Source organism: Eimeria tenella, genomic scaffold, assembly GCF_000499545.2.
Source record: "Eimeria tenella Houghton genomic scaffold, Eth_scaff25, whole genome shotgun sequence".
NCBI classification, from domain to species: Eukaryota; Apicomplexa; class Conoidasida; order Eucoccidiorida; family Eimeriidae; genus Eimeria; species Eimeria tenella.
Genome location: NW_013542365.1, coordinates 80,664 through 94,330, shown reverse-complemented (window position 1 = coordinate 94,330; position 13,667 = coordinate 80,664). Strand labels below are relative to the sequence as shown.

Genomic DNA, 13,667 nt, shown 5'->3' with positions numbered 1-13,667 from the left:
CGGCGGCGGCGCTCGAAGCAGCAGCAGCGGGAGCCGGAGCCGCCGCGGGGGCCCCGCTGCTGCGGAAAGCAGATATCGGAGAGATGCTGCGCGCCGCCTGCTGCTGCTGCTGCTGCTGCTGCTGCAGCCGGCGCTGCTGCAGCATCACGCGCTTCCACGTGGGGTAAAAGGAAGGATCTGCTGGCAGCAGCGGCAGCAGCGTTGTTGCAGCCTCCAGGTGTACGTACACCGCAAGAGGGGCGTAAGCCACGGCCTCTTCCAGAGCAGCACAGTCCCGCAGCAGAAACCCGCCGAGCAGCAAATGCAGTTGTTTTGCTGCCTTGAGTCGCTCCACTTCTGCTGCTGCTGCTGCGGGCAGCAGCACGTGCTGCTGCTGCTGCTGCTGCTGCTGCTGCTTAAAACGAGCGCGAATGTCCTCCGTCACTGCTGCGCGCTTCCGCAGCGAACAAAACGTGGGACGGACCCGGCTGATGAATTGCTGCAGCCGCCGCAGCAGCGACACAGCAGCAGCTGCTGCAGCAGCGCCCGCGTAGCTGCTGCTGCCGTGCTGCTCCAGCGAGCAGCAAGCAGCAGCGCCGTCAGCAGCAGCAGCTGCTGCTGCTGCGGGAGCTCGCATGATCAAACAACTGCCGGCCTCAGCACTGGCCTCCGCCGGCGGCAAGTAAAGGGGAGGATCTGCTGCTGCTGCTGGCAGCGCCGACCGCAGCAGCACAACCAGCTGCACGTGCTGCTGCTGCTGCAGCTGCTCGCAAGCCCACAGCACGTTCTCCTTCTCAGCAGCAGCTCCAGCCCCAGAGTACTCTCCTGCGGCTTCTGCTGCTGCTGCTGCTGCACACCCTCCCGCTGCTGCTGCAGCGTCGTGTTCTACCCGTGGGGAATTCCCGCTTCCCAGCTGCTGCTGCTGCTGCTGCTGCTGCTGCAAGGCTTTGTGAGGATGAGGGGAGATGGAGACAGACACAATGTCCAACAGAGACACCAGAACGCCCCCCACGTCAAGGCCTGCGTCGCTGAGAACAGCAACTGTGGGGACCCAGTCAAATGCATGCGGCTGCTGCAGCGGGCAGCAGCAGCAGCTGCTGCTGCTGCTGCTGCCAGTGCTGGCGGTGCTGCTGGCGGTGCTGCTGGTGGTGCTGCTGGTGGTGCTGCTGCTGTCGCTTGCAGCTGCTGCAGAGGCAGCAGCAAAAGGCCCCGGCAGCGAGCAGCGCGGCTGCGGCAGCTCCACCAGCCACTCGTGCTGTACAGACAGCCGACTCATTGCATGCGCAGCTCCTAAGAGATCCCGTTCAGTTGTTATTTCCATTAAGTTTTGTTTCGGGGTCTCGGGAGAGAAAAAGGGGAAGTTTGCTGCTGCAGCACGCAGCAGCAGCGTTCCTATGCTGCAGCAGGCTGGGCTGCTGCAGCAGCAGCGGCACGGCTGCAGCGGGAGGCCTCCTGCAGAGCCAGCCCCAGCTGCAGCAGCAAGCACTGTTTCAAGCGGCAGCCACGGACGCAGCAGCAGCAACTGCTGCAGCAGCAGCTGACTGCACCAGGTGGCTGCTACAGCAGCAGCAGCAACAGGGTTCGGCCGCGAGTGTGCTGCGTCGCTGCAGCCGTTGCTGGTTGACGTGTCTGCCCAGCAGCAGCAGCAGCAGCAGAATCAGCTGGCTTTGTCTGTGCTGCTGCAGACATTCATACATAGCTACAAAGGGTTTAGACTGTATGGCAGCTGCGCTGCCTGTGCTGCTGCTGCTGCAGCAGCAGGAAAACGGGGGGAGGGAGAGCAGCAAAGCGCGGCAGCAAGACTTCAGCGTTTCTTAATCATTAAACAAATACAAAAAAGGAAAAAATATGACACCAAGCTGCTGCTGCAGCTGCTGCTGCTGCACAGGGGAGGGAGGCCAGTGTTACTACGGTGGGGTTGCGCTGTGTGGCTCCCAGCTGTTCACCAGACACGCGGCGAGCAGCAGCAGCAGCAGCAGCCTCAAGCAGCAGCAAATAAATAAATAAAACTTCAAAATGTATTTAAAAATCAAATTAAAATTCCAAAAAGGTCTTTTTTGTAATTTCAAATGACAAAATTGCTCAGCAGCAGCCCCTGCTGCTCCCGCACAGCTAGACGCACCGGTCTGCTGCAGTCCAGTGTATTCTCACTTTTCTGTATGCTCACTTGAACTAAAATTTAATTTTAGTTCAAATTTAATTCTAATTTAAATTCAATTTGAATTCAAATTTATTTCATTTGGGCCCTCGGCCCCAACTCCGGGCGCCTCCGGGCGCCGCCGAAGAAGCCCCAACGCCCCCATGGCTAGCTAGCCCCTGTCCACCAGCTAGCCAGCCAGCCAGCTAGCGAACTAACTAGCTAGCTAGCTAGCCAACTACCAAGCCAGCTGGCTAGCTAGCTAGCTAGCTAACCGGCTAGCTAGCTAGCTAGCTAGCTAGCCAGCTAGTGCTGGAGTTCTGCAATTGCTGCTAACTGTAGCTGGCCTAAAGCGCCACCTAGCCCAGCGGGGCAGCAGCCCGCTTCTAGATCTAGGAGTTGTGCATTTCTGAAAGGAAAATAAAACGAAATTAACATTCAATTCTATTTGATCCTATTTCTGTGAACTACAGCTAAGGCGCAGTGTCTGTACACCGCAGAGGGCCCTCGAAGACGACAAATCCGAAAGCAAGAAGGCGAAAATCACGCAAAGCCTTTGTCGAATCCTGCGTTGGGGGAGCCCCCCAGCCCAGTGGTCCACTGGTCACGGACCAGTGGTCCATTGGTCCAGCGGGCTCAGGCGCGCATGGGCCTGCCGCCCATGCCGCCCCTGTGCGCAGAGGCCACAGTGACGTTGGGGAGGGAGATGTTGAGGGCCTGCAGCATCTCCTCAGTGTCCTGGTCGATCTGAATTGTGGGGACATCAATTTCGGACTTCTCCGGCACGAAGTCCATGCGCCGCTCCCTCTCCTCCTCCTGCAGCTTCAGCGAAATGCCGCGGACAGGTCCCTTCTGAATGCGCTTCATCAGGTGCTGAAGAGGGGAAAAAACGCGAACGCAGCAACTCGATGGCTCTTTCTTCGGCTAGGAAACGCGAAACGTGAAAGGAAACGGAAAATGGAAATAAATGCCGGTAATTGCGTTCAAAAACAAAAAAAACCGCATATAAATGGTCATATGGCTCAAATATAATGTGCAAAAGGAGATCTGCTTCCACTTGAACTGCGCAGGTTGGGGTGTACGTACTGTGATGAATCCCGCAACCTTGTTGCGAATGCGCTTGGAGGGAATGAGCGCCACTTCTTCTGCGATCTTCTTGTTGATCTGAAAATCCAGAGTCAACCTGAATAAAAAAAGAAAAAATAATTGAATTTGAACCAAATAAAATGCAGAACGCGCCGTATTCCCTCGGTTTCCACTCTGCCTCCGCAGCAACAACCGCAGCTTACTTCGCGTAGTACTTCTCGACGATCTGGCGCGCCGCGCGCTTAACTGTTTTCGTCCTGACGCGCCCCTGCAATTAAAAACAAATAAAAGAAAGAAGTCAACAGAAAACATTCAAAACATGCAACTTGAACATGCAAGAGGCGCGCCTGCATGCAGCACGAGAACGCGGCAGCCACGAGCTCCCAGCCCCCCATAACGCCCACAAACCCTCTACGCAGCGCCACGTGACCAGTGGACCACTCAACACCCAGCGGTGGTCGAAACAAGCCCCAAGAGCCGCAGCTGGGAAGCCCCGAAGGGGTGCAGCTGCTGCAGCTCCTGCGGGCCCCCCGGGGGGCCCCCGCGGCCGCCGCAGTGTACAGACACCCGAAAAGAATGGAGGACAGTTAAAAGGAAATGAAATAAATCAAAACAAAAGAAACTCCGAGGGGAGAGTTGCTGCAGGAGAACCAGCAGGTCTTCCCCGCCTGCGTTGCCTTTGGAGAAAAGCGGCAGCAAAAGAGTTCGAAATAAAGTTGAACGGGAAATGAAAAAAGGAAATAAATTCAAGTTGAAGAAGAGCTGCTGCGCTGCAGCAAAGGCTGCCTGTGGGGTTGCAGCAGCAGCAGCAGCAGCAAAAGGCCTCACCATTTTCCAGCGTTTGTGCTGTTCTAAAGAGAAGAAGGGGCCGAAAGAGAAAACGAAACAGCAGGAAGATCTGCAGAAAAGCAATTAACTCTTTTGCCCCTTACTCTCTTCGCCAGCCCCTGGCTGCTGCTGCTGCTGCTGCTGCAGCAACAGCAGCAGCCCCACGGCTGCAGCAGCTCGGGTGTCGGGGCTTTCTGGGCAGCGGGAAATTCGCGTTTTTTGCAAATTTTGCAATTATAAATAAGAATTTGAATTTAATTTGCATTTTAATTAATATTTTTAAAACTTTTAACGAAATTCAAAAAGACTTTTCCGAAAAGGTGCAGCAGCCAGAAAGCCCCAGCAGCCACCGCCTCAGGGTGGTGGTGGCGGGCAAGAGGCACACGGCGCCGCTGCTGCTGTCAGGCCCATCAAAAGTTCCAATTTATGTTTTCTATTTTATATTTTTTGAATTTTGAAAAAAGAAAAAGACATTCTGGACATTATTTCTCTCAGTGTGCTGCAATGCTGCGCTAGCGTGGCTGCGCTGCTGCTGCAGGGCTCGCCGTTGGCGTCTCGCGTCTTCGTTTCTTCTTTTTGCTGCACTCCCCGCAGCAAAGAGCAACAATATCTTTGCCTGCAACACTGACCAGCTGCAGCAGCAGCATCTGCTGCGCTGCTGCTGCGGACTGCAGCAGCAGCGAGCAACAGCGAGCCAGCCATTTCTCATGACTGCAGCAGCGCGCTGTTGACCAATGGTCACTCCACTGGACCTGAACTCTTGAGGCTCTTCAAGCCTTGCCTCTGACCAGCAGCAGGTGCTGCTGCTGCCGCTGCCGCTGCTGCTGCTTCAGGCCAAACCCCAAACCCTAAACCCTAAACCCTCAGCAGCAGCAATGCAGCCGCCCCCAGACGCTCCACAAGAACTCAAAGACTGCTGCGAGCTGCTGGCTGTCCGCCACGGGCTGACAGACTACAACGCGCAGCGGCGGCTGCAGGTGGGCAGCAGATCTGGGGCTTCTTGCTGCTGCTTCGCGCATTTATTTGAATATTTTTTATTAATTAGAAATGTATTAAATAAATATTTCAAATTAAAGCCTTTCTGCTGCAGTTTTGCTGCACTTGTTCAGTGGGAGCAGCGCGGCTGCTGCACTGACAGGGAAACCTGGAGCGTTCTTGAACATGCAAGACTCCCGGGTTTGCAGCGGTGGCCGGGTCTTCTTTTTCCTTTGTTTGTGAAGTTTGGGACTTTTATTTTCATTTAAAATGTTTATTTTGTTCTTATTCGAAATATTTATTTCCGCTTTCCACTTTTTCCGCAGGGCCAGCTGGACGTGCCGCTGAACGACACTGGGCGGCAGCAGTGCCGCGAATGCGGCAGCCGCCTGCGGTGAGTCTCGAGAGAAACAAAAGGAATAAATGGATGAAATGAAATCATGATTGAATTTATTTCGAAATTAATGCAAAGAAAGACCCCAAAGCCGGGCGTTTCGGCCCGTAGCAGCTGGATTCACATTTTTGTGTGTAGATTTGCATTCATATTCGATTTGCATTCATATTCATGCTTCCGGTGAGCTGATCCAAGGGAAAGCTCGCCTCTCAGTGCCTCTTGCGTTTCCAATTCTTTTAATTTATTTGCATTTCATTTTAATTTTATTCCTTTTCTTTTTGCTGCTGCATTTTCTCACAGGAACCTCTTCGGTGGCCCGAAGGGCGCGGCAATCTCTGCGATCTACTCCAGCCCGCTGGGGCGCACTCGCGAGTCCGCGGAGATGTAAGTTAAAATGTTTTGCATTTGCAAATATAAATAAATAAAAATAAAAGCAATTTATTTGCCAATCAGCAGCTTGTGTGGCTTCTAATTCGAGAAAGAGAAAACAAGTTGAATGCAGAGGAGCATCAATTGATGAATTTGTTGAAATGTGACTTGCCTCTTCGCATTAATTGCAGCACCACGGAGTAAAAGGAAAGAATTTAGGAATTAATCGAGATTAATCGAAATGTAATTGAAAAAACGGATAAATTGAATGCAAAAAAGCATAAATTGCATTATTTGAAATGCGACTTTCTTTGCGCCAGCATTCGGGAAGCAGCCGGCATAGAAAGCGCTGTTGTGCTGGACAGCAGATTGCAAGAATGGAATGCGGGAATATTGCAGGGTATGAAGTTCTTTTTAATTCATTTATTTATTTTTCATTATCTTACTCCTTTATTTATTCTTTTTGCCTTTTATTTTCCCCTTTTGTTCCACTTTTTGTCCTTTGCTGCTGCTGCTTCCTCTGCTGCTGCTGTCTGCTGCCTGATTGCGCACATCTGAGAAACTTCCATTACTTTTGATTGTCTTACTGCTGAATTCATGGCTGCAGAATGGGTTTAGGGTTTAGGGTTTAGGGTTTAGGGTTTTGTTTCTTGCGCAGGTCATTTACTGGAAGAATTGCCTTCTCTGTTTCCGGAGGAGTGGAACGCTTGGGATAAAAGTAGGTAGGAACAAACTTAAGATTTTTTCGTTTTAGTTTTCTACTTTTATATTTTTAATTGAATGCCATTTGTTTACTTTTATTTCTTTCCAAGATCTGCATGCATCCGAGGCGCAGCTGGGTGTCATTCTGCTGCTGTTGCTGCTGCGGCTGCTGCTGCTGCTGCGCAGAGACCCTTCGTTCGTATTCCCAGACGGAGAGAGTTTCCAGCAGCGGTACGCTTGCTGCTGCTGCTGCAGCTGCTGCTGCTGCTGGCACTTTGCGCGCTGCTACAGCCCAGATACAAACGCAGCAACAGCAGCAGCTGCTGCTGCTGCTAAAGAGCAATTAGCAGCACCAGTAGCTGCTGAAAGTGAGCTGTGAGGGCCACAAAAGCAAAAGTTTTGTTATTTGTTTTGCAGCTACGACAGAGTAAAGGAGTTTTTCCTCGAAGTGACCCAAAAGCACTTGGGCGAGAGGATCCTGGTGGTGACCCATGGGGGAGTGTTGGACGATCTGTTTCGACTTGTGCGGTAAGCAGCGCGATCTTGATTAAAATAAACAACACTTGCATTTAAATTGTTATTTTTAATAAATTTAATTTAATTTAGTTCTCTTTCATCGTGTTCATGGTCCGTATTCCCCCGTCCCGAGCGCGCGGTGGCTGCCGGGCTGCTGCAGGCGATCCGTTGTTTGCAGTGTCACTACAGCTGCTGCGGTTTTTCTTTGTTTTGCTTTTTTCTTTTTCAGAAATGTTCCAATGAATGTGAAAACAAATGCTCCGAAGCTGAATGCAGAAATCCACACAGTGAGGGCGCACTGGAGCAGCAGCAGCAGCGGCAAGAGCAGCAGCAGCAGCGCCGCTGCCGCAGGGGAGCCCCCCCCTGCTGCTGCTGCTGCTGCTGCTGCTGCTGTTACTTGGGAAATAGTATCCTGGGGGAAACTGGCTAAGGGGGACAGCTGCCTGACAGGCAAAGTTGACACCTCCACCCCAATAGACATTTCTGTCCGCGGCATTGAGTATGCCTAGTTTGCTGCTGAGCCATTCAAGTGGCAGAAGCAGCAGTAAAAACAGAGCAGCAGCAGCAGCAGCAGCAGGGCGTCCAAAGGCCGCTGAAAGGAGCGCCGGCACTGCTGCTGCTGCTGCTGCAGTCGTCGCTCCCAAAGACAATGAGGGATTTTTTCGGCCCGTAAGACATTTCTTTGCATGCAAGCTGCAGGGCCCTATAAGTATTTAGCGGGACAGTTGAATTGCAGCACAGGTCACAGCAGCAGCAGCTGCTGCTGCTGCTGCAGGTATTGCTGCAGCAGCTGCGTGCAGCTTTTGCTGCTTAGATTAGACCCCGGCCGCGGCCACTGCGGACAGAAACGCAATTTTAAATTTGCGGCTTGGGGCTGCACCGCTGCAGCTAGGGGTGGCGAAAGTAAATAAAACTGTTGAGGAATTAGGCCTAAAAATAGTAGAACTGTTGAGGAATTAAGTCTAAAAACAGTAAAACTGTTCAGGATTTAATAGACGAATGGAGTTTTTAATTTTAAATTCGGGAGAAAGTCCAGAAAATTATATTCAGTTCCGTTCATTACCGCGAAAATGGGGTGTATGCGCAGCTTCCGCTGCGGCCGCTGGCGCAGCGCGGCGATCTGCTGCTATCTGAGGCGCCAAAAGATTTAAAAGTTCGCCAAAAATATATTTTAGTTTAATTTACTTAAATGAGAATGTGGAGGGCGTCAGTTTTGGTGTTCTTGGGTGCCTCCGTGGCGCATTCGGAATTTCTGGCTGAGAGGCTGCAGCAGCACCGGATGGGGCGCAGACAGCCGCAGCTGGACTTGAACGAAAACTCGAATTTGGAAAGTTTTGAATTAACTCCCCAGTTCATTCAAAAGGGGGAAAGCAAGAAGACGCAAATGCGGGAGTGCGGCGACGGTAAGCAGCAGCAGCAGCAGCAGCAGCTGCTGCTGCTGCAGCCCAAACTCTTTCGAAACGCAACACCCGAAGTAATTCTTTTTCAACACTTTAGGCCACAAAGGACTGCTGACGATGGCAGTAGACAATTCGGAGCCTGAGGCAGCAGTGCTGGTGCATGCGCAGTTGTCAAGAAGTGCTTTTGCAGCTTTCACTGGGGCGGTGGGTCCTTCAAAAGAGGCGCAAGGGGCCTTCAAATGGACCTTTTTTTGGACCTTTTTTGTTTTTTTATTCTTTGCAGACTCTTGAGAAAGAATTTAAACTCAAAGATGTTCAAATTCCCCTCGAAACCGTCGACGACCGCTGCTTCCTCGTGAAGTTGACCAAAGATTTCGGCACTGTCTTTTGCGCCAGGTGAGCCCCTCAGCTTACTCCGTTCAATTGATTTAATTAATTTAATTGATTTAATTAATTTAACTAATTTAAAATTGATTTAATTCATTTGAACTGAAAGTTCAAATTAATTCACTTTCAATCTTGCTCTCAGAAATCTGCACAGCCGAAACGAGTGGATGAATTACCTCCACGAAGCAATTCTTTGCGAAGAAACTGGAGTGGTATTTAACCTTTTGAAAACAAACAAAATAATTAATTAATTAATTAATTAATTAAATTAATTAATTTAATAATTAAATTAATCAAGCTAATTAGATAAATCAAAAGAAATTGAAAATGAAAATTCACACTTTGCTGCAGAAGGGCAAACTGCCCGCAGAAGCTGGAGAGGAAATGTGGGCCAAATTATTTCGCTGAGTTCAAATTTGAATTTAAATAAAACTTTGAAGTAAATGCTGTGGCCATTCTTGTTCTCAACATTCTTATCAATATTACTATTAATATTATTATTATTATAAATGTTATTTTATTATTATTATTATTGTTACTATTATTGTTCTTATTGTCATTATTATTGTTATTACTATTGTTATTTCTATTGTTCTAACACCTATAAAGTGTGATATACATATATATGCACATTTATACATATATATATATGCATATATATAATATATATATATGTATATAATATATATATGTTGCTATATACATATATATGCATGCATATGTGCATGCAAAAGCTTCACCTAAAGCAAATTGGTTTGCTGAAGTTGCACTTTGAATTAAATGATTTAATTCTTTTGCTGCATGCAGGGAAAAAGAAGAAGCCCTCGAGCAAAGAGTGCCTGTGGCGGAGCCCAGCGGAATAAACATTCATTTGTAACTGAAGATGCATTTTGAAGAGTTTAAAGAGATAAAAAGAAGCATTTAATTGCAAAAACTTTGCAAAGAATGAATTAAATGCATTTAATTGCAAGAACTTCGCAAAAAATGAATTAAATGGTCCATTTAAATCACTTTGTTCATTCAAACCACTTGCAGAGAAGACAGCCCGCTGGGAAAGCCCCAAGTTCTCGTTAATGGTGTTACAGTGAAGGTCCGAAAAATAAATTTGAAATGAAACTTTTCAAGTCCAAAAACTTGTTCTTCCCCCCTTTGCGGTGTATGTACAGGAAATGGAAGGCATTCAACGAGTACGGCTTTTTAAAATTCATTTCAATTTAATTTAATTTAATTTAATTTAATTTCTTTTCATTCACTTCCCCTGCAGGCTCAAGCCGTGCGAGAGTGAGGCTCCCGGCGCGTGCGATCTCGGGGTTTCGAGCACTAGAATGAATAAATAAATTATATTTTTCCGTTTTAAATTATTTATTTTTTATTTTATTATTTTCTTATTTTTATTCTGCAGTGTCACTCCCCGGCCCCCCTCCCCGAGCATCTTTGAATTTCCAAATCCGGCTGTCTCGGTGCGGCCGCTGGACCCTGCGGCGCTGGGGGCTGAGGGGGAAGCCAAGACGGCGGAAAGTGGGGGAAACTTCATCAAATTTGTTTCAATTAAATTTAATTAAATTAAATTAAATTAAATTAAATTAAATTTCGAATTTAAAGTCTTACTTATCTCCCTTTCCCCCGTCGGTGCCGCATGCAGCCATTCAAGCCATCAACGAAGCGGCCGCAGAGCAGCGCCGCCTCACCCTGAAGGACCCCCGCGTGCCTCAACACGGATTTGCGAAAATGTCGATGCAATAAATAAATAAGACAAATAAATAAAAACAAATAAATAAAATAAATGAATAAAAACAAATAAATGAAAAATAATTCAAACTGTTTCCACCTTCGCGAGCCCGCGCTCACGAGCAGGCCAAGCAGCCCGCCCGCGGGTGACCACTGGTCACCCGCCCCCGGTCCTTCGCCGGAGGGGCCCCCAGCGCGCGCGAATCCGTTTTTTTTCTATTTTCTGAATTAATTATCCATTAAAGTGCAAAAAAGGGAAATAAATCCACTTATTTCTGTATTTCCGCGCCCCTGGCCTGCAGAACGAGCGGCGCGGCCGCCCGCGACCAGTGGACCACCGGTGGTCCACTGGTCACTCCAGGCCCCGCTGCTGCTCGCGCGGCTCCCGGTGCAGCACCTGCAGCAGCAAATAGTTCTTCCAGGGGCCTATCCTGCGGCCCAGCGGCTGCAGCCGCACCACATCGCCCAGCGCCGCGGCCCCACACTCGTCGTGGGCCCAGACCTTCTTTGTGTAGCGGAAGGTCTTCTTGTAGCGCGCCACGTACATGTACCTGCAGCAGCAGCGGACCACTGGTCACCTGCTGCAGCAGCAGCAGCAGCAGCAGCAGCAGCAGCAGCAGCTCTCACCTGTCACAAGCCACGCGGATGGACTTGGGGTGTTTGTCGTTTATGACATATCCGATGAGCTCGTTGTTGGGCAGTTTGTTTTTCATGACTGCAAACACGAAGCAAAAAAGAAATTAAAATTAAATTAAATTAAATCAAAAATAGAGAAACAGTCAAATCAATTGCCCATTTACTTCCAATAATTGATGACAACTGGCCAATTTAATTTTAGATTTGAAAAGAAACAAAACGAGCGGCGAAGTGCATGCAGTCTTGGGGTGTACGTACACGGCGAGCTCAGGGGCTGCCGTCTGGTCCATTTTGGGACTATTTGGAAGCGGAAAAGAATTAAATTGTTCTCTAATTGCAATAAGAATTAAAATTGGACATAAAGTGGCATTTAATTGATTAATTTTCGCAGCTTCGAACTCACAAGTGCGCAAATAACCCGCAGTCGACCGCTGCCAGGCCTTGTAGTGCCAGTGCTGCAGCGCTGCTGTCAGCCTCAGCATTTTTCCAATTTGCTGCAGTTCTTTTTCGTTTTTCTCACTTCCATTTGTCGACAAGGCCAATTATTTGATTTAACTCTTTTCAATTTACCATTTCTTTGCTGTTTTCCGCGTTTTCCGGGAAAAACGGGGGCAGCTGGCTGAAGAGAAGGCGCTGCGGCTCGGGCGGCGGGTCTCGGTGAGATCTGCTGCGTGTTCGACGCAATAAGCAAAAAAGAAATGAAATAAATCAAAAGCAATTCAAATTGACCATTTAAATGCAAAACGAATGCAAAAGACCCGAAGTTTCCCTGTTGTTCAAGTTATGCCAGCCCCAGCGCATGCAAGCGCGGATCCGCTTGGCCTGCTGCTCCAAAAAAAGACTAATAAGCCACTTCGCTGCACTTTGTTTGAATTCGTGAACTTGAATTATTTACTTTTATTCATTTGTTTCTTATTAAAGCAAAATGGGCCCCGCAGACTCCCGCGAGGAACCCCTCAGCTGTGCAACACTGCATGCGCTCGCAGCCGATCTGCACAAACCCCCAAACTTTGCGGATTGACGCCGCATCCGAGTTCAAAAAGTGTAATTAAATTAAATTCAATTGTTATTTCTAACTGAATTGCATTTGTTGCAGCAAAAGAAACGAAAAAGCTCTCGTCTTGAAAACGTGAACATGTTTCGGGTGTACAGACAGTGCACTCGCGCATGCATTTTGTCCGCGTGACGAATTCGCGTGCTTTGTTTGCATTAAAGTTAATCTGGAAACTGTAATTAGATCAATTCTTTTTAATTAAAGCAATTTAATCCTTTTACAGCTTAGCAGCAGCTGCTGCTGCCCCTGAACAGCCCCTGGTGAAACGTACGCGTCAGCAACTGCAGCAGCAGCCGCAACTGCAGCAGAGGCGAAAGCAACTGCAGCAGGAGCAGCAGCAACTGCAGCAGGAGCAGCGGCAACTGCAGCAGGAGCAGCGGCAACTGCAGCAGGAGCAGCAGCAACTGCAGCAGGAGCAGCAGCAACTGCAGCAGGAGCAGCGGCAACTGCAGCAGGAGCAGCAGCAACTGCAGCAGGAGCAGCAGCAACTGCAGCAGGAGCAGCAGCAACTGCAGCAGGAGCAGCAGCAACTGCAGCAGGAGCAGCAGCAACTGCAGCAGGAGCAGCGGCAACTGCAGCAGGAGCAGCAGCAACTGCAGCAGGAGCAGCAGCAACTGCAGCAGGAGCAGCAGCAACTGCAGCAGGAGCAGCAGCAACTGCAGCAGGAGCAGCAGCAACTGCACCAAGGAAGCACGCGGGTGCATGCACAGATGTTCGAGCCACAGCGAACCCCACAAAGGCAAATGCCGCTCAGTAGAATTTCTTGCAGCAGCAGCAGCAGCTGCTGCTGCAGCAGCAGCAGCAGCTGCTGCTGCTGCTGTTACTGCGGCTGCTTTTGTCGTTGCTGCCGCCGTTGCTGCTGCTGCTGCTCTCGCTCTCGCTGTTGCTGCGTCTGCTGTTGCTGCTGCTATTGTTGCCGCTGCGATTGTTGCTGCTGCTGCCGCTGCTATTGCTGCTGTCGCTGCTGCTGCTGCTGCTGCTTAAGAGCAACAGTCTCAGCAGATAAAAGTTCGAAGTAAAGCTGCTGCAGATAATCCCCTGGCATTAAAGCAGAAGCACAAAACTTTTTTTGTTTAAAGCAGCAAACGAAGCAGCAAATGGAAATAACAAATAACATCAGTTCTGTTGGATTAAATCTAAACAAGCCAAGCAGCAGCAACGGCAGCAGCAACAGCAGCAGCAACAGCAGCAGCAGCAGCAACGGCAACAGCAGCAAGAACCGGAAAGTGTTTTTTTCTAATTCGTGCCAACAGCCTTCAAAGCCGCTTCTTTTAATTGAATTAAATATTTAGAAATAGAAAATAAATTATCAAATCTAAAAAAATTAGATATAAAATGATTTTTAATTCCACTTTTTCGTTTCTGGCAGCTGCCGTCAGGTGTACAGACAGCTCGCCGCTGCTGCTTGACCGGCGAGGAGCAGCAGCAAAAAGGAAATGAATTTTAAATTAAAATAAAACTATTTAAAAGCCAATT

At 49.0% G+C, this 13,667-nt stretch overlaps 6 protein-coding genes across 6 annotated transcripts in view; 3 read left to right on the top strand and 3 right to left on the bottom strand.

Moving 5' to 3' along the window:
- The window catches only part of ETH_00024695 (uncharacterized protein), a gene marked incomplete at both ends in the record, with an annotated part of 4,613 nt that extends 3,313 nt beyond the window's left edge, over nucleotides 1–1,300 (bottom strand). Inside the window, one exon of the mRNA XM_013375050.1 lies at nucleotides 228–1,300. Within this exon, the coding sequence (XP_013230504.1) occupies nucleotides 228–1,300 (1,073 nt within the window). The remainder of the gene's footprint in view (nucleotides 1–227) is intronic.
- A 1,452-nt stretch (nucleotides 1,301–2,752) lies between these two features.
- Nucleotides 2,753–4,033, bottom strand: ETH_00024690 (40S ribosomal protein S17, putative; the record flags this gene model as incomplete). Its single annotated transcript, XM_013375049.1, has 4 exons — nucleotides 2,753–2,989; nucleotides 3,203–3,299; nucleotides 3,406–3,470; nucleotides 4,031–4,033. The coding sequence occupies 4 exons, from the start codon at nucleotides 4,031–4,033 to the stop codon at nucleotides 2,753–2,755; spliced, it is 402 nt and encodes a 133-aa protein (XP_013230503.1).
- Nucleotides 4,034–4,905: 872 nt separating this feature from the next.
- ETH_00024685 (phosphoglycerate mutase protein, putative) lies at nucleotides 4,906–7,495 on the top strand (the record flags this gene model as incomplete). The annotated part of the gene is made up of 8 exons (XM_013375048.1): nucleotides 4,906–5,007; nucleotides 5,332–5,399; nucleotides 5,700–5,783; nucleotides 6,089–6,168; nucleotides 6,427–6,490; nucleotides 6,657–6,701; nucleotides 6,888–6,998; nucleotides 7,216–7,495. The coding sequence occupies 8 exons, from the start codon at nucleotides 4,906–4,908 to the stop codon at nucleotides 7,493–7,495; spliced, it is 834 nt and encodes a 277-aa protein (XP_013230502.1).
- A 680-nt stretch (nucleotides 7,496–8,175) lies between these two features.
- Nucleotides 8,176–9,650, top strand: ETH_00024680 (uncharacterized protein; the record flags this gene model as incomplete). The annotated part of the gene is made up of 4 exons (XM_013375047.1): nucleotides 8,176–8,389; nucleotides 8,484–8,590; nucleotides 8,670–8,782; nucleotides 9,581–9,650. The coding sequence occupies 4 exons, from the start codon at nucleotides 8,176–8,178 to the stop codon at nucleotides 9,648–9,650; spliced, it is 504 nt and encodes a 167-aa protein (XP_013230501.1).
- A 1,203-nt stretch (nucleotides 9,651–10,853) lies between these two features.
- ETH_00024675 (30S Ribosomal protein S17, putative) lies at nucleotides 10,854–11,619 on the bottom strand (the record flags this gene model as incomplete). Its single annotated transcript, XM_013375046.1, has 3 exons — nucleotides 10,854–11,052; nucleotides 11,129–11,216; nucleotides 11,541–11,619. The coding sequence occupies 3 exons, from the start codon at nucleotides 11,617–11,619 to the stop codon at nucleotides 10,854–10,856; spliced, it is 366 nt and encodes a 121-aa protein (XP_013230500.1).
- Nucleotides 11,620–12,111: 492 nt separating this feature from the next.
- The window catches only part of ETH_00024670 (Hsc70/Hsp90-organizing protein, putative), a gene marked incomplete at both ends in the record, with an annotated part of 4,903 nt that continues 3,347 nt past the window's right edge, over nucleotides 12,112–13,667 (top strand). The window contains 2 exons of the mRNA XM_013375045.1: nucleotides 12,112–12,179; nucleotides 12,415–12,889. Coding sequence (XP_013230499.1) covers nucleotides 12,112–12,179; nucleotides 12,415–12,889 — 543 coding nt within the window. The remainder of the gene's footprint in view (nucleotides 12,180–12,414; nucleotides 12,890–13,667) is intronic.